We start from the raw sequence: 24,708 nt of genomic DNA on the forward strand, positions 1-24,708 counted from the left end.
CCAACACAGGCTGAAGGCCACAATCCACCAAAGCCAGACTGGGGCATGTGTTGAGGATAAGGCTAATATTTTTACACAGAAAATTGCAAATAAATGTTTTTGAATTTTACTACACCTGTTGCACCCTCATTTGAACAAGGACCTAGAGGTGTTAAAAGCCCAATTCCTTCAGCAGAGTTGAGTGGGAGACTGATTCTCAGCTGACTTGCATGCAGTGTGGGCTTAGATGTGAACAAATAACTTAATGAATTTCTCTTCAAATAATTTAATGCATTTTTTTTCTGCTGTGCTATACACAAGAAGCAAGGCAGTGGAGAAACAGGCAGGCTGTCTTTGAACAGAATGCAATTACCACTTACATCAATCAATAGTGTATTTCCCAGGAAATTCACAGGAGAAAGAGATAAAAAGAAGGAACAGGGGTTTTATAACACGATTTCCAACAACTTGTGGCTTAGCAAAATACAAGAACTTCTGGTTTAAAGTGCAAAATAATCCTCCTTAATCCCTGTCTACAATACTTTAATTAATCAAAATTCTGTTCTTACCGAGGAGCGATAGCTGTTTGGATAGTTTTGGCATGATATCAATGCCATTCTTTAGCCAGGTAATTCGGGGATTAGGGATGCCTTCAGCATGGCATTTCAGGCTGGCTGACACGCCCGGCTCCTGTGCCTGTGTCTCGGGGTAGACGCGGATCACTGGAGGCACTGTGGGAAGGAAGGAATTGGGGACGTGAAAACCCCGGGCCCGAGACCCGCAGCTGCCCCGTGTCCTGTGAGGGGCTCGGAGCTGAGAACCAGGGAGACAGACCTGGGCTGGCTGTTAGTGCCAGCTACAAGAATGATTTCTCTACAGCCTGACTTTAGGGGCAGAAAATAGAAAATAATAGTTTTCCAAGCAGTGGCATATGGAGGAAGCTGAGGATGTCCTGTGGCTCTGATTAGGAACGGCGGTAGAAACGACACACAGACTCTCAGGCTTATTAGCAAGTGAAAGAGATCTTTACTCTTTGAAATCTTCTTTTATAGGCAGTTCTGATGGAGTAAAACTTCATTGGACAGCAAACCAATACATTACCATCATTGGACAGTGAGGAACAACACCCCTCAATCATTTCTTGCAAGTAAACAACAGGGAGACAAACAACACCTGCAAGGATTTGTTTTACTTTCTCCAAGGACTGTTTAAATTCTTCATTCAATTTCTCAGGCCACAATATCTGAGGCCAGTATGAGAAATCTGTGTGACTTAGTTTCACACAGACACGGCACTGCTGCCTGATTTCTCACAATCAGCATCCACAGATGTCCCATCCCTGGAAGTGTTCAAGGCTAGGCTGGACAGGGCTTGGAGCAACGTGAGATAGTGGAAGGTGTTCCTGCCCATGGCAGGGGGTTGGATTGTGATGGTGTCTAAGATCCCTTCTATCCCAAACCAGTCTGTGACCCTATGATTCTATAACAGAAGAGAGTAAACTAATATACCAGTACCAGGGAGCAACCTTGCGATCCAATTCTGCATTTAGACTGTCCTTGCTTTCATTGAGTGACTAACTGAACTTATATAGTTGGATTAAAACCTAATGTGGGTAGTCATATATTTAAAAATAAAAGTACAACCTTCAGTTCTTCACTGAATCTAGGAGGGAATTTGAGTTCCTGCCTACAACAAATAACTTAATATTCGGTATTTAACTGAATATCCATCAGGAAGTAGCCTGTGTATTCACTACCTCTTATTCTGAACAAATAAAGTGTTTATCAATTACTCCTTTTCACTGAGAGGTTTTCAAAACATGACTTAACTTGTTTCAAGAAGGCACTCCTAAACTATTTAATATACTCCATTGGCAGAACTACTAATTACATTACAATTTCAGAGATGTTCATTGATTTTCAATCATCTTTCCTTCACTGCTCAAACCAACAAGGCTTAATACCACTCATTAACTATTTCTTAACAATTTACTCACACACTTTAAAAAAAAAAAAAAAAAAAGCAATATTGCAACATCAGTGAAAGATACCAGTGAGACACTTTCACTTTGAGGGAAAAATAAAAGGAAATGTGAGAACACCTCATACTGTGGCCAATGGTATTTGTGTTTCACAATGAAGAGGTCAACTTTTCTATCAGATTAGGAGATTTTGGGAATCATGATGTAGCTGCTGAAAGCTGTGGAGTTTTGTAAAACCATGGCCAGAGCCCAGTGTGGATGTGATATATGAGAGGCTCGATTTCTTCCCCAAGGAAAATGAATAACTGCTACTGGCACTGGTGAAAGACAGGAAAATTTATGGGTTGTGTTTGGCTTTTTTTTTTTTTTAAGAAAGCCTGAATGAGTTAACAATAAACTTCTGGAAATCACTGGCTTAAGGTATCTAACTCACTGCTCTGTTTTTATATAGTAGATCATTAGGCACCATGATTATCAAAATTAAATTGCCTTAACAATTGCTTTAGAATAAAATGAAATCCAGGTTTGCAGCTTGCTCTGTATCTACATGTCCATGTGGGGATAGTTTAAATTAATACATTCATTAGCATGTACTTCCCACCTTTCTATATCAATTTTTTTTAATGGGATTCACCAGAGAGAAATGTATTTCACTTCTGTCTTCTGCACCAACTGCCAAGAGTTAACCAGAGCTCAGTTGTCAGCTTGGAAGGAAATCAGCCACGACAGAAAGCCCTCAAGTCTATGTGGGTTTTACAGCTTTAAAAACTGAAGTGTAATCTGAGAGAAAATGCCTACAGCCAACTGCAGAGGAAAAGAAAAAAAAGGGACTTATAGCAAAGGAATGGCTTTGAACTCCACCTCTGCACTGGACCTGTGGGTTTAGTTCCCTGTCTTCTATTTCCTTTACTTGAGAAGAAAAGGTGGGTGTTGTAAGGTGCAGGGCAGTGAAGGAAATACCATCCAAGAACTTTTTAATCGAGGGTTACCAAAAAGACAAGGTTTGGTTTATTGAGTTTTCTGTTTCTAAATAAAAGCATTTACTAGCATGTTATCTTCTCTTTCCCCCATTACTGTCACATTTGTAGCTCCTCCTGACTTCAGGAGGTGTCAGATTAAGGGGAGAGCAAGCAGGGGAAAGGACCTGCTGCCAGAGATGCTGGTGGCTGTTGGAACCATCTGTATTTTATTTAGGAGCCAGTGCCCCAGCAATTCAGCAGAATAAGACTGACAGTCAGGCACTCCTCATTTCATTAGCACCTTGAAAAATTAACTTAAATTTCTCTAAGTCAGTGTCTCCAGGGATGATAGGATAAGGTAATTTTTGTCTACTTTGACAGAATTTTATGAAGGTCCTGCACTCAATACTTGTCTTAACTATGATTTGCTTGCTACTAGTAATATTTTTGAATGAAATGATTTAGTAAGTGAGGTCCATTGAAGGTCTACATGATTTATTTTGACTCACAGCTGAAAGACAGTGTGCCTCCTACAAATGCAGAGGAAAAAGATTTACGATATTCAAGAAGGTCTGAGTCTCAAATCCTGGTGAAATCAACTGACTTGGCTGAGATCCCACATGGCCAAAGGCACCAGAAAAATTTTACTCCAAGTCAAGTGTCTTCTTACCTGCCAGCTCTCAGAGACACAGCCCATCCCAGTCCTCATCTATTTAATGTTCTCAAAACCATTGTGGGTTGTTTCCTTATTACTGTTTGCTTTAGGTTTCCTGCTTGTCTGGGCACCTGTGTCAGCACTTCCCAGGTTGGCCACAGCCATCAGCTCCCCAGGATCAGGGCATGCCTTCACCAAACAGACTGTACTTTCATCTCTCATGTTTTTGCCTCACACCTTGATAGTCTGCACATGAATAATCCACCTATTTTACCTGCAGGGCTGAAAACACTATAGATTTATACTGCCAAATGTAGCTCACAGGTTCTAGACACTGATTCAATGCTCTGCATGAAAATTAACTTAAAATTATCGCAAGGTGTCTTTTCAAGAGTGATTAATAAGGAAACTGTTTGTTTTCACCTACAAAGAATATGTCCTTCACATCCATATCTGCTCTCTTATAATTTCCCATCTCCTTCTATTTTTAAACTTTTTATTTCTTCTCCCTTGTCTTACATAATTCACTGCACAGGTAAATCATTGCATGCAAATGCCTTGTGATAACAGCAAACTGCAGAATATATTTTTATTGTCCTTGCTACAAATTAATACATTCCAGGTAAGCACATTAAACTTGCAAAGATTTCAGTTCCAGACTTTGGGATATATGGATTACCCTTTGCTTTTTCCCTTGGTGAATATATATCATTGCTAACCATTACTGTGTCTGCAGCCAAGGGCAATATAAAAATGCCATTATCTTAAGCAAAGCAGGAAAAAAGAGGCATTGAAACAAGCACGAGACTGGGTAGATTTCCTACTACTGCATACTGAGCAGCGCCTCATTGGTGAGCAGACCAATTCATTACTATAAAACAGCTCAGGTGATAAAGCACGCGATGAGCACAGATGGTGGCACCAAGGCCCAAAGACATCCATTGCTGCTGTATGAGCTCTATACTCCAGGGTGTAGCAATAATTAACAGATTAATCATTTGCTCGAGATGTTTTACTCTTTCCATTTATGATTTGAAAGGAGTTTGCAGCGTTTTATGTTTTCTCCTGAAAAGCCACATTAACGAAACATCCGTGTTTGTAACATCTCGCTTACTGCAAAATTTGTCCTATTGGGCCCTTATAATTGGGCTGAGGATCAAATGGCTTTTTTAAAACTGTTTTCAAGGAATACAATATTCTGATTTATGCTGATGTTTTCCTGAGTGCAATGAAAATGATGCCCTACACTCAGCAATCTCTTGATTTGCCAACTATCAATTTTCATAGTTGATTACTTTTTTATGAGATTCTTTATCCTCAGGACCTCTTTTTTCCTCTTGAAAGTGCTAAATTGCTTCCTCCCTACAGTTAGTGTATACTGTACACATTTCCCAAGCAATATCCATACGTGGGAGAGAAAATAATTTTCCTACTGTTCTTGGCTCCTCCTGATCAAAAATACCAGAACGCAAGATGAACTTTTTATTCTTAAACTGTTTAAACAGTTTTCAGCAATTTCTTTCCCTCCAAAGATCTTAAGGCCAAGCTGTAAAAAATACACTGACTTAAATTTTACTAGTAACTATGAATCCTAAGATTGATGAGCTCAACCAAACCTCTCACATCAAACAGGCTGCATTTCACATGTGCTTCGTGCTTCTTGCCCAGATATGAGCCAGCAGCTTGGGGCATTCACCTGGTGATCTTCACATTTTCTGCCTAAGAGGATTCTTGTCTCTGCTTGTCAAAATAAGCAACTGGACCTACCCATGTTATTTGGGATATCCTGGACCAGCTGATACATAGGGAAACACTACATAGCATTCAGCAGTTGAGTGGTAGCAGAGCTCCAAATCTCAGAAACATTAAATGTTGTTAAAACTGGGTTGTAAACTTTCTATTTAAGCTTGTATTTGCTTATTTCCTATATAACCTAATTAATGTTACAATTTAGAGCTATGTTCTAAAAAGAGGCAAAGAAAAAAAATAAGTTAAAGAGCATCTAATATGTTGGATAAAAGCAGAGGAAGAGAGCACATGTAACTAGGACCAGATTCTTTTGTGAGCTGGACTGATGTGTCCTAGTGGGAACAGTAAGACAGGGCCCAGGTGCTACAGAAAAGAACCCAAGGATGCTGGAAGAGTTACTGCAGCTTTGAAAACACTGAATTAACTGAAAAACAGTCTAAAAATTAGAACCTGCCTGTACAGACACAGCAGGCTTGGGAAGGGTTGGGGATAAACCCTTTTACTTCCAGCTGGTTCTTTTTTCTCTGTTCTCTCCCAACAGACAAACTTTGGAGGTGTGAAAAGAAAAATTCTGATAATTTTCATAAAATAAAAAGCTCCCATGTTTTTGATGTTGAAAGTAGATCAGTGCCTCCCTAGAGGAGACAGGCGAGCAGATACACCCGAGTTCTGCCTGATTTGGTTCTGTCACATTCTCTTACCGTTTTAGTCCAACACAGGAAAGCAACCAAAACCCTCCCATGCTGAAGATGGAGTTTTTAGTTTGATACAGACAGGCAGAGACAAGCCCCAGCGCTGAACAGAGCCCATCAACTACACTTAGATTCTCAGCATCTTCACTCAATTCAGTTTGGCTCAGTTTCTTCCCTCTACTCCTGTCAAGAAAAATTCCTCCATTTGTCCTTTAAGTTACTAAAAACTGAGGTTTCCCTGTGAAGGGCTCTGCCTTGGGAACCCTCCAATGCATTTGAAGGCAAACAATGTCCTGCCATCAGGGCTGTCAGTCCTGCATCAGCTGCTGGAGGACACAGGCAGAAAAGGAGGGAATTTAGTGATGTGGGCAGCCACATCAAGCATTGCAAAAACCCAGCTTTGCTAAGCCTAATGGCTCACATGGGAATATCAGATGCTGTGAGACAAAGATTTCTAGACCCTACAATGTTTTATAGCAAGCCCGAGTTGATATCAGAATGCAAGGCATTTTATTCTGTATTTAGTGACTATATAGCATATTAAAAAGCCCACACAGATAGTGGTTTTTGTATAACAGCATTTTTCTTTTGGCAAGAAAAACCCCACACACCTATGATATGAAACTTCCACTTAAAAAGAAAATGTGATCTTTCAATAACAAGTTAAATCTAAGTGGCAAGCGTGAGTATGGAACAGATCAGCCCCTCCCCACACTCCATCCAGCTTTCCTCTCATTCTGGTTTAAGTTTCAAAGCCTTTGGGCCTTCTATTCTCAGTGCTGATAAAGTCTACATTGTTGTCTGCCAACTAAACTCCATTCAGGCCTCATAATACATCACATAATAGACATGGGATTAAGTTGTTAGCTGGCTTTTCTTTCAACTGCCATTCATCAAACAAACAGCAGTTTGAGGAAGGAAGCTCATTTTCTCAGCTGCAGCATACACGACTTAGTTTTCCACATTGCTGAGATTTACAGTTTACTTTCTCAAAAGATGAAAAATAATTATGTAGAGACATTAAGTCAGCTTTCATTCAGATCAACCAGATATTTTGTGCTTTTCTCCAGGTACTCATGTGGTGGCGGGGAGCACTTACACACGTCCAGCAAACCTGAGCTGCACTTGAAACAAAACCTCATGTCCACCATGGCTCTTCTTAAAATGCACAAGTATCCCTCTTTACTGTTTTTCTTCTCACTACAGACCTCTATGTACCTGCTCTTACTAATTAAAAGCTTTCCTTTGTGCAGCTCAATACACACCTAGAGAAAGGACTAAATATTAGTTTTCCTTATAATATATATACCCTGTAATAAAGTTACTGAATTTTCCTTAAAAATAAATACTTTCATACCAGAGTACATCCCACAGTGCACATCTCATTTCATACCAGAATGTACCCATAGTTAGTAATGGGTGTCCCCTGTTCTGGAGTCACTGCTGGGCATCATCAGCACATGTAAAAATGGGACTGAAGTTGGGAAATGCTGTTTGCTGCTATGGAAGTGGATACTCTGTGGGCTGGCCCCTTGATGAAATGCTGGCTTAATCTAATGTAATTCTAAACTAAATCTGACTGAGTGAACTTGAGGTCAGGAGATAGATAGTGAGCACCTGAATGTAAGTTCCACATGTAAGTTCCACCAGGCACAAATGCAGTCCAGGGGACGGAGGTGAACGAGAATGCTGGAATATGGATTGTGTGATTCTCTCACCTGTAAAATGGTTTGCCCTCATTTTGCAATCCAGTGAGCCATGGTAAATAGCCCTCAGCAAACCAAGCTCTGTACAACCAGGTAACCTGGATATATAGCTGGGAGTTAGCTGGTTTTGGAAACACTGCTGTGTTTATTTAAATATCCTGGGCTATTTCATGCAACAGAAATGATTTTCTGGAAGAAGAAATTATTGAGGCAACACTCCTGTTGACAAAAGTAGGAATTACTTCAAGAGATGCTTGGAAATTCTGCTCTTAACTCTATGGAAATGTCACTGACAGTCTGTTTCACAGTGAAGATGCCTCCTGAAGCCCAGGTAATTATACACATCTCCCCTTGATACTTTTATTTTTGACTGCTTGTGTGACAGCATGAGTGAGTGAACCTCAAGCTGTGCTTGCTCTCATGCACAGATAATTTGGGCTCTGGCTTTACACATCTCTATGTGAATGAGGTTAACACACAACTTTTCTTAGGGAACATTTTCATGGAATGTCATATATGCTATTTACTAACCATTCACCTGAAGGATGTGGGTCTGATACAGCTCTTCATAGCCGTAGGCATGACAGGTGTAATTGCCCATGTGAATAGTTGTTACCTTGGTGATGTAGAGGGAATCATCTTCTCCAAAATCCTGAATGGAACAAAAGACAGGAAAGGTGCCTTATTATTTAGTAACAATATTTTAAACACTATGTGAACAGAGACTACCTTTTCAGAGGTTTTGATAGCAATGCAGCCTGGGGACACAGCTTGAATTTTGAACAGTAGGCTATAGAGTTCATAAATCAACATGCAGGGAGAAAATGAGCAGCAATTTAAGAGTAAGGTAAAGTGACCCATCTGAGAATATGAACTTTTGTGCTTGTTGCTAACAAGGTGCTCTTTCCACATAAAAAAGACGGCCATTTCCAGCTGTTTAATTTATAGGGGAATTTAATATCTACCTGTTAACCTCAGATGCATAAAATGCTAACGTTTGGGTGGGTTAAGGTTTCCTTTATCTGTGCTGGTTCCTAGAAAATGAACGGCAGCCTTGAGACTTGATGAAAAAGAACTGAAGCTCTTTGTCACTTATCTCAGACAATATCCTAGGCAGGAGACAAGGAAGAGAAAAAGCCTTTTCTCAAACACACCTGTTTAGATCTGTAACTACTTAACAAGTATCTTTCTTCATCCCCTTCATCTTCCTAGATCTGCTGTTGCATTATTTCAATTTTTAGTTACAGATGGGAAGGATTGAGTTAGTACACACATTTTTGGCACTTGAATATGTTGTACAAGCACCCTGCTTAAGAATTTATTTCAATTCATTATTTATTTATTAATTTCAATATTTATTTACTGAATTACAGCTAAGAGAACCACAGCACTGATGGATATGTGAAGGAGTTTCTCTTGTTACTCCACCAACCTGCAGACTTTCTGCAGCTTCAGGGTGTTTGTGTTTCTGTGCAATCTCAGGAGGATACATTTAAAAACAGTTCATGAGCTGAAAGGATGATTTTTCTGTAATCATTCCCACGTGTGAAATATGTTAAACTGAATTCTCTTTGAATAATTTCACTGCAATATTATGGGAAAATTCAACTTTAAGTCAGGGTGGCACAAACTCAGTACAACACGGTGAATGTTGGCGAGTGGTTCTGCTTATGAAAACACAAGGACTTGTTTTCAAAACCCCAGTGTGCAGCTGGAAGCCAGCCTGCAGCCCAGGGTGTGCAGGGAAAGCCCTTCCAGGAGGTCCTGCCTGCTGCCACCCTGCGACACACAGCAGTGTGTGCCCTGAGGAGGTGATAGCTCACTGCCATGGCAGAACCCACCAGGGGGCACAGATTAAACAGGAACATCACTTTGATCTGCTTGCTTGGAGTCAAGAACTTGGCTCCTGATTTCTTCATGCTGGAGGAAGGGAATCCACACTCAGAAGTTGTGATGCTGCTCCTTCCCTCCTCCAGCGCTGTAAGGAACCATCCACATCCACCTGCTGCTGCCAGCCCCTGCCAGGTGCTCAGAGATTACAAGCAGGAGTTGTTTGATCAGTGGATGGGCTGATTCCTAACCCCAAACCTTTTGGGGCTCCTTACATCTTACATTTCCTGCCTCTTCAGGGTGCATGTGCTTTGCAGTTTAAAACCTTCCTTTCCAGACACCACACTTTGAACATTTTTTGAAGGAAGCTGTGATTCTGCAATGCCAGCTGGCACCTCCAAGAGAACTACAGAACATTCCATCTCTTGTAGTATGGATTGATCTGGCACTACTTCTGTCAGCTCGTGAATCTTCTCCAAAATCTTCTGTCTGGCACTAAGAAGCATCTTCATGCCTCACCTCTCAGTGGCAGGTCATCACAGACGGTGGAGAATTTTAGTTTTTAGACATGTTTTAAGGCAGATTGAAAGTGAACACTGAGAAATGAAGAGTTTACTGGCAGGAGACAACCCTTCCCAAAGCACAGACCTTCACCTGAGAGGGCACAGACATATCCACAATCCTGGTTCTGCTGGCTGTGCTGCTCCAATGGGCAAATGTATGAACAATTACAAAGAATCTGAGTAAATCCACAGATGATCTGAAATCCATTATCTATAATCAAAAGCATCTCAGATATTATTGTCACCTTGGTGTCAGGCATCAACACTATGGGATAAGCTGGTTAAGTTATCCAATACATTATTACAAGTATCTATTCAAAAATCCCCATTTCAAGAATGTGCCTGTTTTTTTGGTCAGTTAGATCTTTCCTGAAAGCAAAGATGCATGAGTAACTGCTAACAGAAAAGACACCAACCCTGTTCAAATGGCATTTACATGAGATACAGAAAATGCTTGCACTGGAGGGGTCTTAATAGTTTTTTTAAGGTAAAAGAAATGAAAACTGAGTTTAGATCAATAAAAGCAGGATGGCTACTTAAATGGAATGATTTATAAGGAGTCGTGGAAAACCAGGACAATATAATCTCTATTTAAGTATGTTACTTCCTTTAAAATATCGTAGAAAAATATTCTGAATGCTTGGTTTTGCTCTGCAATTGTCTTTGTAAGGATGATCTGTTTTTTCTAATGCATACAAATGTATTAATATAAACAAAAACCCTTGCACGACACAAAACAGGTGCAACACTATTATAATATTAACTTCCATTCCAAATGTGTTTTTCTTGAAAAGAGGGGCTTATATTGGTAAAATCACAATTTGTGACTTTTAAAATCTATTTTCTGATTTCTGGTGATTAAAGACAGATTATCAAAGATAATTTAGGTTAGCACCATATCACCATGTCAGGTATAGAAGAGAATTATTAACCCTGTATTGGAACCTGCACACACAGTAACTTCATATATAAAAACAACATTATTAAGAATTAAAAGCGTTTAGGTGTGGGAAGGGAAAAGTGATTGTGGTATTAAATGTTTAATATTGAACCTTTTGTTGCTACAAAAGGTAGACTGAATTCTCTAACAAATCTGACTCTCTGTGTGTTTATTGCAGCTCATGGTTTCTCCTAGTGTTTTCCTGCAGATGTAGTTAGTACATTAGGATCTTGCTGTTACATTTTATATCTATGGATTCATTCTTATGCACAAGCACTTTCTTTGTGTATTTCATAAGGGTGTATTTGGAAGTGCTGTAAAAACCCAAGCCCTGGAGCATTAAGAAATGATGAGTCTTTGATTCCTTAATAGCCTCTAACTCCACATCTTGCAGTCAGGAGTGCTGTGCTGCAGTTAGAAGCTGTGAGATGTATTTGGGATGTGTCCCATATCCCCCTCCATGCTGCACTGCCTCTGGGAGCTCTGAGGAGCTGCTCAGCTGCTCACAGGCCACTGCCCTGGGATAACAGAGTGTGAGTGAGCATTGACAGCTGCTGAGCTGCTGCTCTGGTTTGCTGGATGTGGATGGGTTGGGCAGAGGGAATGGGAATAATTCACAGTGGGAAAAAGCAGAGGAAATATTTTCACATATTTTGATTTAGTTCAGATGGCTTGTGCTTGTTAAGCCAGTTCTCCAAGTCACAAGTCTGAAGCAGTCAGAGCAGAACAAAAACATCTATAAAACTGATGCAACATAATTCTTCTCTCACCAGATCTATCCCAGCTTTAAAACTGAGTATTTTAGGGCTGTCTGGAAGGCTCAGCAAGTGCTGCATACCTCAGGGAGCTGTTACTGCCTAGTAACAACCCTAGTAATGCCCCACAGTAAACTGAAAAGACATTTAAATGTATCATCCCATTAAGAACAACAGGCAATCAGTAGAAAGGCAAAAAAGTAGGTTCTGAGACATGGTTTTCCTCATTTATCACGGAAGGTGAATTATCATGGAATCATGGAAAGGTTTTGGTTGGAAGGGATCTGTAAGCTCACATGGTCCAACACCCCCTGCCATGGGCAGGGACACCTTTCACCAAACCAGGGTGCTCCATGCCCCTGGCCTCGAACACTTTCAGAGATGGGGTGTCCCTGGAATGGACGTGGGTGCTCAGGGATGGGGTATCTCACCATTTACTTGTGAAGAGGAAGAAAGAGAAGTGATGGAACTAGAAGGAGCCTCCATCTAACCTCACAGAATCATTAGCCCTGCATCAAAGCAGCCAGATAAGGGCAGGGCGTTCATCACCTCTTCCTTATGAATTTCATTACATAGTAATTCTTCTAATAAAAAAAATTCAGAAAGCTATGCTTATAATTTCTCATAATTGATAAGGTCTGCTAGTGGCAGCTGATAAATTGACTTCTCCAGCAGTTTGTATCACCTTTTCTCTGCCTTTTTCAAATAAAAAAGTTCTCGTCCTTCATGAGCTTCTTTCATGTCTTGCATTTACCCTTCAAACAAAGGATTGATTAAATGACCTCAGAATATGTTTGAACTTTTCAAGATTAAATAAAATACACCACCCTGCATTTTACATTGATAACAGCTTGATAATCCATAAAATATTTTTTAAAAAGTTGCTTTAAAAAAACCAACAAAGCAGATCCTAGAAAATGGATGTATACCTTTTTTTTGGTATAGCATTTCCTTTCCTTTCCATCACTACTGATTACCCAAGGCATAGGTCTCTCGAAACACAATATTTTTCATATTTATTTATCCTATTCCCATTCTAATGCATTCCCTGGTCATGCACTCTGCTGCAGTTCGGAGATACCACGCTCAGAGATGTGTAAAACATTGCATATTACTTGTAAATCTTGTTCACATCCTGTCTCAAGTGAATTCCAGCCTGTGATTGTAACACCACAAATCTGCTGCTCTGACACCCAGGAAGGAGCTGGCAGGGAGGATCGCATTAACCCTGGATGCTGAGCTGGCTGTGATGTCACAGGGTGCAGGACACTGCCATCCACCTTTTGCCTGTTTCAGATACATTTTAATGAAGCTTTCTAACATGCCTTGGGGGTTGTTCCAACATTTAGAACCCTTTAAAGTTTTGTCAAAGTTTCTTGGTTTTCAGGAAGTTTGAAGAGGAATGAGCATAGACACTCATTATTTTTTAGGTTAACTTCCAGTTGCTTGAGAAAAAAAACTCAAACTTGACTTCAAACCATAAATAGGAAGAAGAAACCGAAAAGTCAATCCTACCGACATGAAGCCAGAGATTCTCCACATCCCCAGGGATGGGGATCCCATCTCAGGGGGGTACACTGGCACCAGTCACCCCACAGTATGGCACTGTGGGTTACACACTCCCTTGTTTAAGCCATTTAAACCCATACAGTGATTTTAAACCATCCAAGTTAGATATTGAATGCTCCTAATAAATACTGGGCCAGGGTGGGAGGGAGCCCTAAAGACAGTTGACACTCTCACCATGATGGTTTAAAAATGTTCATAGCAGAAATAATGGCAGAGGGAATGATGTTCCCTGAGTGGTTCTTCTCTTAGGAGATTTGCTTTCCAAATACTACTATTACTCTAACTACAAATAATAATTCATTTTATTTAAATCCATTCCATTTCAGCCCTTTCCCAAGCCCAGGGAAGCTGGAAACCTTCTCCAGGTGGTTTCAATGCCTCTGAAAAAAACAGTCCTGGCAAAAGGGTTGCTGGTGTCACCAGTTTTCCACTAGAATCCCAGAACAGTTTGGGTTGGAAGGGACCTTAAATCTCATCTTGCCCCAACTCCCTGCCATGGGCAGGGACACCTTCCACTAAACCAGGTTGCTCCAAGCCCCACTCAACCTGGCCTTGGATATTTCCAGATGGAGAAAAACACCATTCTGATCTCACAATCACCAGCAAAGCAGCCAGCCAGTATTAGCCAGTTCACACTAAAAAAGCTTGCCTGATCCTCAGTGTCCTAGAAATATCTCTCTGATAATGTTTACAGGATTTTAAAACAAAATGTACCCAAGCATTTAATGAGATTATTATTATGCAAAATCTACAACAATGGCTATCACTTTGGAAATGATTTCTCCTCACTAATGAAATGTCTCTGATCTTTTTTACAATAGATTCATGAGTGATTCATATAAAAATAATACAAACTAAATTAATCATGGGTCCTTAAATCACTTTCTTTGATGCTTTTAATAATTCATATCTAGAGACAAGCTGAGAACTTATGCTTCATTAATATTATTTGTTCTTGGTTTTACACATCACTTTAGTAATTTATATGGAGAGAAATTCAGCCTTAAGCAAATGCCAGAATACCATTGTAAACACAGCCTGATGGGGCATTAATTTATCTTTTCTTGTTTTTCTGCTCAAAGAACTTAACACAACATAAGACTGCTGGTGAGTCAATTTTTTTTTTTTGCCTTGAGAATATGGAAATGAACCTTTTAGATAGTTGTGTAATTATAATAAAACTAAAAAATGGGTGAGTTTTACATCCTGAGAAACTCAGAGATAACATGACAAGGAAAATAAATAGAAGCTACATTCCTAAAAATGCAAGTGGATACAATTTCTGTAATCTTCATTATGAAAAATTTTATTTTGAGACTATATTCAGAATATATTACTACTGTCAGTAGTAATTTTGCACTTAACCTCTATTTTAGAACCTGTAAACAAATACCTTAAGAAACTAGAAGTAATTTCATAAACTTTGATTTGAAAGAGAAAAAACTTTGTTCTAAATATGCAACCTTTTGTAACTTGCTCCTATCACTGCATCACTGCAGTATCTAGAATGGCCCAGAGTTTGATCATTTTAATGGCCCAAATTCTATTAGCAGGGAATTAATGGGGTTATTCACACATGAGCTTTTTATTATTTAACAGTGAATCCACATTAAAAACATCATGAATACATTGTCTTAATACAGCCTATTTTAATGAGAAAACTAATCCCAGTGACTTGCACTTTAAAGGTTGGCTGTTTACTTTGGGTTTCAACTATTATACATGGAAAAGGGACATTTTCATGAATATACATGCAGTGTGTATCAGGACAGGTAGCACAACCAATCAAGGCTGTGGTCTGGAGCTCTGTGCCTGCGATGTTTTGAGAGAGCAAGGCTGTGCCATCCTAGCTGACATCAGCAAAAATGAAGAACTCTGTATTTACACAAGTGGTTATGTAAAGCCTATTTTTGAACTAATTATCCAGTGTCAGTGTGAGTTAAAGCGTACAGATTAAAATGAAATGAGTAATGAAAGACACTAATGAGCTTAGGCTATAGTTACCTGCATTACACTTGGTAATTCACCAAATTCTTATCCACCTCTACACCAGATTTGTTTTCTTATGGTAATCTTCTCTTTCACCATGCTTCTGAAGGAGCAACTTGTATTTATAAATTTTATCAATTTACACATGTTTCTCTGGAGATAATGTCAAGTCATGTGAAACAATACCCTATAAATACTATATGCATTTGACTCCATGAGGACTTAATTTTATTTTCAAATTGAGGAATGCTTTCATAATCACATACTTGAGAAAACATATCGCTTGTTCCTAGGAGGTAAAAGTATATTATTTTGAATGATGACACATTTTAACCACTTCACTTTTGTAGTCAGAAATCAATTTATAGCTATAACAATTTTATCAGTTTCAGCTATATTATAGTTATTTTCTGCATGAGAAAAGTTGACGTGACTTTATTAAAGTGGAATTGCAAAGGGACTTCTAATGGATAAATAATATGGATGGGTAATTTATGGAGAAATAATATTTTTATGCTAAAATCAATCTTAAATGTTTGCAAGAGAAACCGTTTAATTACATGTACCATTAGGATGGCTCTTCTGCAATAGCTTTGTGACAATTCATTAACAGAGCTCCCACGGACAGGACACGACAAATTATTACTAGTTGCTTATGAAAGCTTCTGATTAAGAGAGAAATGAAAAATTATAAATATTTTGTTGCCAATCAAGATATCACATAAAAGTGATGTAACTAATGCAGTTAAACAAGTAGGCTTTATAGTAACCTTCAATCTTTCAGTTCTGCACAAATTTAGGATTATCTAAGTTTTTGTTGACTGTCTTTGTCACACCCAGTATTACCCTGGAACAAAGGTCACCTTCTCAGATCACACTTGTCATGAATCTGGAGACAATAAAGTAACAAAGGAGTGCCTTTCCTCTGCTGCTCTCACACCTATTTGGCATGACTGTTTTTTTCAGACTTGAGCTTCTAATTTCATTTGATTTCTTGAATTAGCATTTAGAAGAGAAAGTTTAATTGAAATATAATACCAGGATTTTTCCAAGTGTGTGACTATCCTCAGGTCTGTATGTGATTACCAACGTGCCAAGAGCAGGGAGGATTTTCTTGAAGTTAAAAAAGTACAATTAATCTCCTGTTGCACTTCCAATTAGCCAAATTGCCAACCTTATTGTGAAAAGCAGAAACGCAATCGAGTTTCTGCTTGAGGCGTACTAAAGGAAAACTGAAGTAACTTAATTAACTACCTTCAAGTACATTAAGAAGCATGCTGCCTTTACTTTCTGCTGTCAATGCCTTTAAACAGATTATTGTTTAATGTGAATGTCTGTACCCACGTGAAGCTGAAGCTTTGAACTGTCTACTGCCACCCCCTGACCTGAGCTGTTAGGTGTTTAAGAAAAGACCAAGATGAATAGAGGGATGGAGCACCTCTGCTGTAAGGAAAGGCTGAGAGAATTTGGATCCTTCAGCCTGGAAAACAGAAGGATTAAGGGTGACCTAATTGTGTCCTTCCAGTACTTGAAGGGAATCTGCAAGAAAGATGGAGAGGGACTTTTACATAAGGGCATGCAGTGACAGGACAATGTGGAATGGATTAAAAGAGAGTAGGGCTAGATTAGATATTAGGAAAAAAATCCTACTTGTGAGAGTGGTGAGGCACTGACATGTTTCCCATAAAAGCTGTAGATGCCCCATTCCTGGAAGTGTCCAAGGACAGGCTGGATGCAGCTTTTTGCAACCTGGTATAGAGGAAGGTGTCCCTGCCCATGGCAGGGGGGTTTGAACAAAATGAGCTTTCAAGTCCCTTCCAGCCTAAACCATTCTGTGTTTCTATGATAAATAAAAGGCTGCATTTAGCAGCTGAAGGACCGTTTCTGCTGCCACTAAATGCTTCACACATGCAGGTGCCCATCCTCAGTAGCCAGAGAGTAAACATGCCTGAGCTCAAGTATCCTACATAACACCCACAGTGGAAGAGATAAAATAGAAAATGGCAATCCCCAAATTGTGCCTCCTCAAGCAATCAGACCAGAATACAGATGGCAGTGTATATACAGAACATAAAAGAATTTACACAGTGTAGTTAAAGATGACAAAGTTGTGGAGGTGTTCATTAGACTAGAAAAGTTGATGTTCACCAGTAGCAGGTGTTATACGACAAACTGATAGTGGTCATAAATTGATATGTGACACATTAAAACTGAGGAATAAATATCTCTTTTTTTCTCCTTGTAACAATCTCAGAGTGCTCTTCAGATATACTTTCTCAATAATATACTAGTTGAAACAGATCAAAAAGTGATGCTTTTTCCTGCTGTATTACACTCCATGGGAGTGTTGAATCATTCAGGAACCAGTCAGCTCATGTGCAAGGACATAACTCTGCCTCTTAACATAGAATCACCACTGAGAAATGGAATTACTCATAAGCAAACCAGAAATCTACTTGGGCCAGTGTTAAATTACGTGAGGAACTGGCATTTCAGTCCGAAAGCGTATTCAGCGTTCTGTTTAAAATAGTAGGAATTGCAAATGAACCCTCAGAGCCAAGTGCCATCAGTCTTTCAATAATGTGTTTCTACTCAGATTTTTGGACCGTCCTTTTGTGGCCAGTTCACACAGGAACTTTAGTTCTTTAAGATTAATATCATCATAACCAAAATTTCAAAAATGTAAGCTAAATACGTAGAATTTTCATTATTTTTGGTCAACAAATCCTAAGACTACACTTGAGCCTTCAGAGGTTCTGCTGCAATTCCAAGTCAAGCTCAAAGAAGTGACAAGAAATACAAAAAAATTAAAAATTTCATCACTTGCTGTGATGAAAAAAAAAAGATGTTTAGATGGTTTTAATTACTGAGTTTGTGCACACAGTAATTACCTATACATGGTGCACATGATTTTCCTGTTAAGGAAGAGTCAACAAATAAAGTACTGAGATGCTGTGTGTATTTCTGTCCCATGTGCTGTAATTTTCACATTTTACTGCAGAAGAATAAACCAAAGATTTTTCCCATTTCAGCAATCCTGGATACACAACAATTTAGGGAGCTATAGTATTGACTGTAACAACTCTGAACTGAGTGGCTATCAAATTAACAAGAACTGAACAAAAATATAAATCAACTTTTGCTGTAGTGTAATTAAAATAAAACCTGATTTACCATGTACTTTAATGCAAATAGAAATGAAATACAGACCGTATATTTTTGTACACTACTTCCCACTCTCTCCATAATTAAATGTTATTAAATAAATGTGTAAGTTTATACCATCATTCAGGTATTGTCTTTACTACCAACTATGACTCACAGATCAGACCAGCACTGTGAATTAAAAGAGATTCATTTTCCTTCCTGCAAGGGCATGGCCACACCCTGCTGAACAATCCCTTAAACTGTTCATCAGAAGTAACAGCCAAGGAATGAGAGAGGAGAACTGACTCAAAGGCAAGTGAAACAGGAAGATCAGAGATTAAAAAAAACATTATTTTGTTTAAAGAGAGGAGAGATTCATAGCCAACCATAAATGTTTTGTTTCATGCTCTTAACAAACCTGTTTCGTTGTAATGGGAAAGACATCCCTCAGGAATGAATCGTCTGTAGAGCTTTTTTCCCCTGAGTTTTAAGGCTTCTGGATCCCGGGTTGCACCAATCAAAGAAGCATAATTTCATGTATCATATTCCAAGTACTCTTGCTCTCCCCTGCATACATGCTGCTTCACTTTTAATCCTGAGACATATTCACATACAATTTAAATATTGCACCAGCTTCCACTCTCCACAATAATATGATAAAAGTTGCACCCTATAGCTACCACCTATTAAGTGAGGCCATACTCAGGGCCCTGCCCAAGGGCAGGAGTGGCTCAGGACCTACGTTGATGTCCTCCAGGTCGAGCAGGTTGAGGACGACGCCGTTGCGTTTCCAGACGATGGGCGGGCGCAGCGCCCCGCGGATGGCGCAGGTCAGCACGGTGCTCAGCCCCACCGTGACGGTGGTGACAGTGACCCTCTGCTCCTCTGGCAGGCTCAGCCGAACCACCTCTGCAAAGGGAAAACAACAGGGATACCATCAAACATCACACAGGGAAGCTGCTCTGTTGTTAACGGTTCAGGATGGCTCATGTAATGATGCGTAGAGCTCTGATTTCTTCAGAGGGCTCAGAGCAAAGTTTATTGAAAGACAGATTCTTTTTATACAGTGTGAACCCGATATTTTCTGAACCTGAGAAGCTCTTCCCAAGGCAAACTTTTCAACAGTTTTCTTTTTCCCAAAACAACCTTTTGTAAACAATATTCCTTTCCCATAAGAACAAGTGTTTGCTATTTCTGTTCCTCAGCCAATGGGAGAGGTGTCAGTCCTACGGACCAATAACGTGCTTCTAGTGCAGCATGTTATAAAAAACCTGAATGAGTTATAAATACAGCCTTCTAATTTCTACTGCCTTCTGACTGGAGTCAAGCATCTTTATTTCATGTCCTATTACAACAATACAGTGTTTTGGTGCAATGAATAGGATTGGTCCTTTAGGGCACCACCTTTTCGTAAACAGCTCTACCAGTAAACAAGTTGGAAAAACACCAGGTGTCAGGAGGAGGCTCTCTACAGGGATTGTTTATAGGGAATGTTTTGGGTTCTTCCTCATGATTTTCCAGGCCAGACTGAGAGAGTTTTGTCCTTGGCTTTCCCACAGGCTTCAAGGCTCTGCCTGGAGCTTAAGAATCCATGTTCTCACCACTGTCAGTTCCCACACTGCTCCTCTTCTCCCCTCTCTGACTTTCTCATTCTCAGAATAACTTTGGAGGATTTTGGCGAGGAGACGGGGTACCTATGCTATACAAAAAAGAACCCCATAAACCATAAAGCCAAGTAAGAGACAAATTGAATCTGTCTCAATCGAACTCCTTGAATCCCTTTCCTGACACACCTTAGCTGTGGCATGAGGGCACTTGCAAGGGTTTTGGCTTCTGCTCTTCTCTTCTGCCAAGGTCAGGACGAATAACGTGGGAAATGCCAAGCTCGAGTTTGGACTTGGAATGTTTATTGTACCTTATCTATTTACAGTATTTACAGGCTCTCAAGCTGTGAGCTTAACTAGCAAGCTAGGGAAACAAAGTAAAATGGTCACCTTCTTACTCTTACCAAGGCTATTTAAGAGATAATTACCCAATAACAGGGTGACACATATATTATTTATACTTTTGACCCAATAATGACCACCAAAGGCCTGCAATGTGGACATTTTTCATTCAATTACAGAAAACCACCCAAAACCATGAAGAAGACATAAGAAAGTGAAGGACAAAGACAACACCCAAAATCCTCCATATTGACTCACACATTACTATACACTAAAACCCCAAATTCTAAGTTTCTAGGATTACAACTGGCACTAAGATGGCCATCTGGCCAGCCTGGCCCAGTAGTTCATACAAAGCAGTCAGCAACAGGAGGAAAAGCAAAGGCTCTCTGGCTTGAGATCATCTGGGCTTGTTTCTCTAGAACACTCCTCTCAAAGTCCTTTAAAAAGGTACAAGAATGAGTCATGCTTATTCCTCGAAGAAGAAGAATTAAGGTCAGACTGCTGCCACTGAAATATAGATAAACCTAGTTTCAAACTGCCCAAACACTGAAGTCAACAAGCATGAAAATTCGTTTACCAAACACAGCCACATATGGCACCGGAGATACAGACGCCCCAAAAAAGAAAAGCTTTCTAATATTTTATTTAAATAAAACCCCCAGTATTTTGACTTATTGTGGGCCACACAAAAGAAACTCCTAAGGCAGCAGACCTTATGTGAAACCTTACCACCAGCTCTCTGAAACCACACTATGTCACCCTGTTTCCCTCTGGCCAATGACATGAGATGTGGCTGCATCTTTTGCCATGTGTGGTCACACAGAAAGGTCAGACCTGACACCAGAACTACCCTGGGTGAAGATTGCCATTATAGAGCATTTTGGCAGCAGTGAGACAGTGATCAGGCAGTCAGGCCATATTGTCCAAGCTCCTGTAGCCACAGCTCTGTGCTTCACATGATGACTTTTGCTTCCTCTCATTCCCAAGCTCTGCACTAAGAAAACTACATTGCACGTAAATGATGAAAACTAGTCTTTCAAGGTAATGGCCCATTGAGAGGAACAGGGAATGTTCACAGCTGGAGTTATTTTGCTTCAGCCAACTCCAAAAACTGGGCTGGGGAACGAAACAACCAGCACCAAGGTTCCTCCTTCCTTGTGTCCACTGGCAACAGCAGCAAAACACAGATGAAAGAGACTGATGCTGCCTCACCCAAGGCCATGTGCTTTGGGAAAAACCACTTCAAGCAGTGCTGACACTGTAAAATGACATACAGGGGTAAGGTTAATCCCTCCCATCAACTAGTAAAGGTACTCTTCATCCTGCCCCCTTACCTGGCAACTCTGTCATTACATCCCACACAAGATATGAATGTCACTTGCATGGAATAAAAATTTAAAACCCCTCAGTATTGACATTTGCAAGCACAATTTTCCACCTTTTCACATATTGTCTAATTGAAAAATTGCTTTAACATCTCTTGAGCAGCAAACCTCTTAAATCTGTCACTAAAACACTCAGTCTATTTCAGCAGCCTTGGGCAGCCTGGACAGACTCACTGCTCTGGTATGTCTGCCAGCAGTGAGCATTTCTCCCACTTAGAATTCCCAGTGATGTGTTGGGAAGAGTAGAAGCTGTTTTAAATAAAAGGTAACTATAGTTTTGATAGATGGTTGATCAAAATTAGGAATGTTTGACCAATGTGGTGCTACTATTTGTGTTATGGTGGCACCCAGAGGTATTACATGAGAAGACTGACACAGTCTGACCATCAAACCTTAAAAATCAAAAGAGGAGATGAATTGGGAAGGAGAACATTACCCATTGAAGATCACTGAGCAGGTAGCAGCTAAGCTGGGAAGACATAACAGATGATTAAATCACACTGCCTTCAGGTGCCTGCTGGATGTGGCAGCTCATGGGCAGTGGGCCATAGGAATAGAGATATCCCAGGGAACCACTGAATGGTTTGGATTGGAAGTCAAAAATGACCATCTTTGCAACCCCTGCCGTGGGCAAGGACATTTTTCACCAGACCAGGCTGCTCCAAGCCCCATCCAACCTGGCCTTGAACACTTCCAGGGATGCAGAGTCCATCCCACCATTCTCATCCAGCTGCCTGAAGCATGTAAACAGCACATAGGGGCTAATAATGTAGTTATTTTCTACATAATGAAGAGCTTCTTTTAATGAATAAAATATTTGGAGTGCACTTGACAGGATAAAGAACTGATAATTACAATAATTTGTTGCATGCAGTAGGGCTAATGAGGACATCTCTTCTTGAGGAGAAATGAAATAGAGGGCCATTCATTTACAAGAGAATTGTTTTTTCATCTTACTGCTGTTTTCCTTAATTCCCTCTGCTGTTTTCCATGGTGCCTTGAGTTCCCCGGCTCCTGCTGGGCTTCCATAAGCTCCTTCTTCAGCAACGTTTTTTTCAGTGCTCTTTTGCAGTGGAATTTAAGGCTTTCTGCCCATCTTACAAACAATTGCTAAAGAGGCTCTGGCTTTTCCTTTTTAGAAGCACGGTAATGAAAAATACATTCACTTTTAATTAAGAAGACACCTTGCACAGCTGCCATTCTTGGATGAGCCATATGAGGCCAAGAGATGAGTTTTTTATGTTAAAGCATGTAATTAGCACAGACCACTTTAACAATACAAACACACTGCTTTTTAGAGTATTTCTATGGAGTATATTTGACAGCATCTTATTACCAGTACATTTAAGGGACTCTTATTAACAGCTAAAAGCCTTTCTACTAATACAGAATTACTTAGTGTGGTTTCAGTTATTGCTTTTTTGTTTTCAATAGAAAAGATTTCCTTATACAAACAGGTGTACTGGGGACAAAACAGGATTCTCTAAGCTGATGTGAGGGCTGAGCTTTAAAAAGACTCAATATTGTATTAAGTTATAGAGCTTAGAAACTGCTGCTATTGGTTTATGTGTAAAAATTATTCAAGTCACCGTAATGATTTTGTGTAGAGCTCCTAGATTAAGTATTGAACACTGTTCATTTTATTTTTAAAAACCTTTAGGAGATAAAAGGATTTTTACCATGGGTATAAAACTGAACAGAACAAATAGGCAATATTCAAAGGGTGCTCATTTGGAGAAGAACACAAGCTGGAATGGAATTTGGTCCTAAAATCAAGCAATATTATGTTCATTTGGAAATACTGCAGGATGATTCACACAAACCATTTTTTCTACATTCTATAGGTTCAATGTATGGATAGTATCAGTCTTCAATGTGTTCATAGTATCAGTCCTTGCTGATCATAGCTAACAAGTTGTGTAAAACCTGATACTCTTCTCTGGGATTTCAGCTGAAGTAGCTCCTCAGCTTTTTCCAGCTGGAAGTAAGTTCTTGCCAACTATTCTGCCATCAGAGAGAGATGCTATCATCAGAGAAAGGGATGCTATCATTCTTCACTCAATTTTTAATGGTTCCAGACAGGGGTAAAGCCTTTGTAAAAAAATTCCTTAAAAAGGAATCGGTGTAAGCATGTGTCTGTGCATCAGAGGACCAGGACTAATCCCTGATCACTCAGATGAAAGACATCAAATGTGGAACAAAATCAAGGTCAGTGAAAGGCAACCAGTACACTGGTGATGGCAGCAGCTCAGTGCCTGAACACCATGTGGTTCAGGAATTAGGGCAGTGCCACCTTCAGACCCATCTGCCTTATTCAGGAGGGTAAAGGGATCCCTCCCTGTGGGCTGGGGGTTAGTGCCAAGGGGTTATTCAGGGCAGGGACCACTCTTGTCCATCCTCTCCCACCTTTCCTGCCTGGTATGATATTCAGCCTGAAGCACTAAGCACCTTTGGTGACCCAGCTGTCACCATCTTGATGTTCTTACATTAAATTCCTTGCAATACCATGTCCCACGGTGACATGTGAGAATGTGAAGTCTTAGCAATTCCTTGCCTTGTAAAAAAGTGTCAAGACATTGCTGAACATTTTCCTCTGTCCCTCCTCCTCTCCAGTGCTATTTAAGGTGCTAAGCTGGAGTTACACTGCACCTTCACAAGCTCTGCATACTAATGCAGCAGATATTACCTGTTGTGCTGGTTTATCATGGAAATCTTTTCCTCTGCTGTCATTTGCAGCACACCAAAGGCAATCATAATTTCACAATGAAGACATGTATAATTGAGGTCATTATAGGGAGCAACCTGGAACAAACATCTATGGAGAAAATCTCACTGATGTAGCATCGCGTGGAGATAATTT

General features: G+C 39.9%; 1 protein-coding gene across 2 annotated transcripts in view; it reads right to left on the reverse strand.

Moving 5' to 3' along the window:
- Positions 1 to 24,708, reverse strand: part of FSTL4 (follistatin like 4) — a 209,761-nt gene that overhangs the window by 19,968 nt on the left and 165,085 nt on the right. For both annotated transcript variants that reach the window (XM_083871698.1, XM_083871699.1), the window contains 3 exons: positions 19,257 to 19,423; positions 8,253 to 8,373; positions 549 to 710 (listed from right to left, as the gene is read on the reverse strand). In XM_083871698.1, the coding sequence (XP_083727824.1) occupies positions 549 to 710; positions 8,253 to 8,373; positions 19,257 to 19,423 (450 nt within the window). The remainder of the gene's footprint in view (positions 1 to 548; positions 711 to 8,252; positions 8,374 to 19,256; positions 19,424 to 24,708) is intronic.

This window comes from Zosterops lateralis (genome assembly GCF_965231275.1).
Source record: "Zosterops lateralis genome assembly, chromosome: 14".
NCBI lineage: Eukaryota > Metazoa > Chordata > Aves > Passeriformes > Zosteropidae > Zosterops > Zosterops lateralis.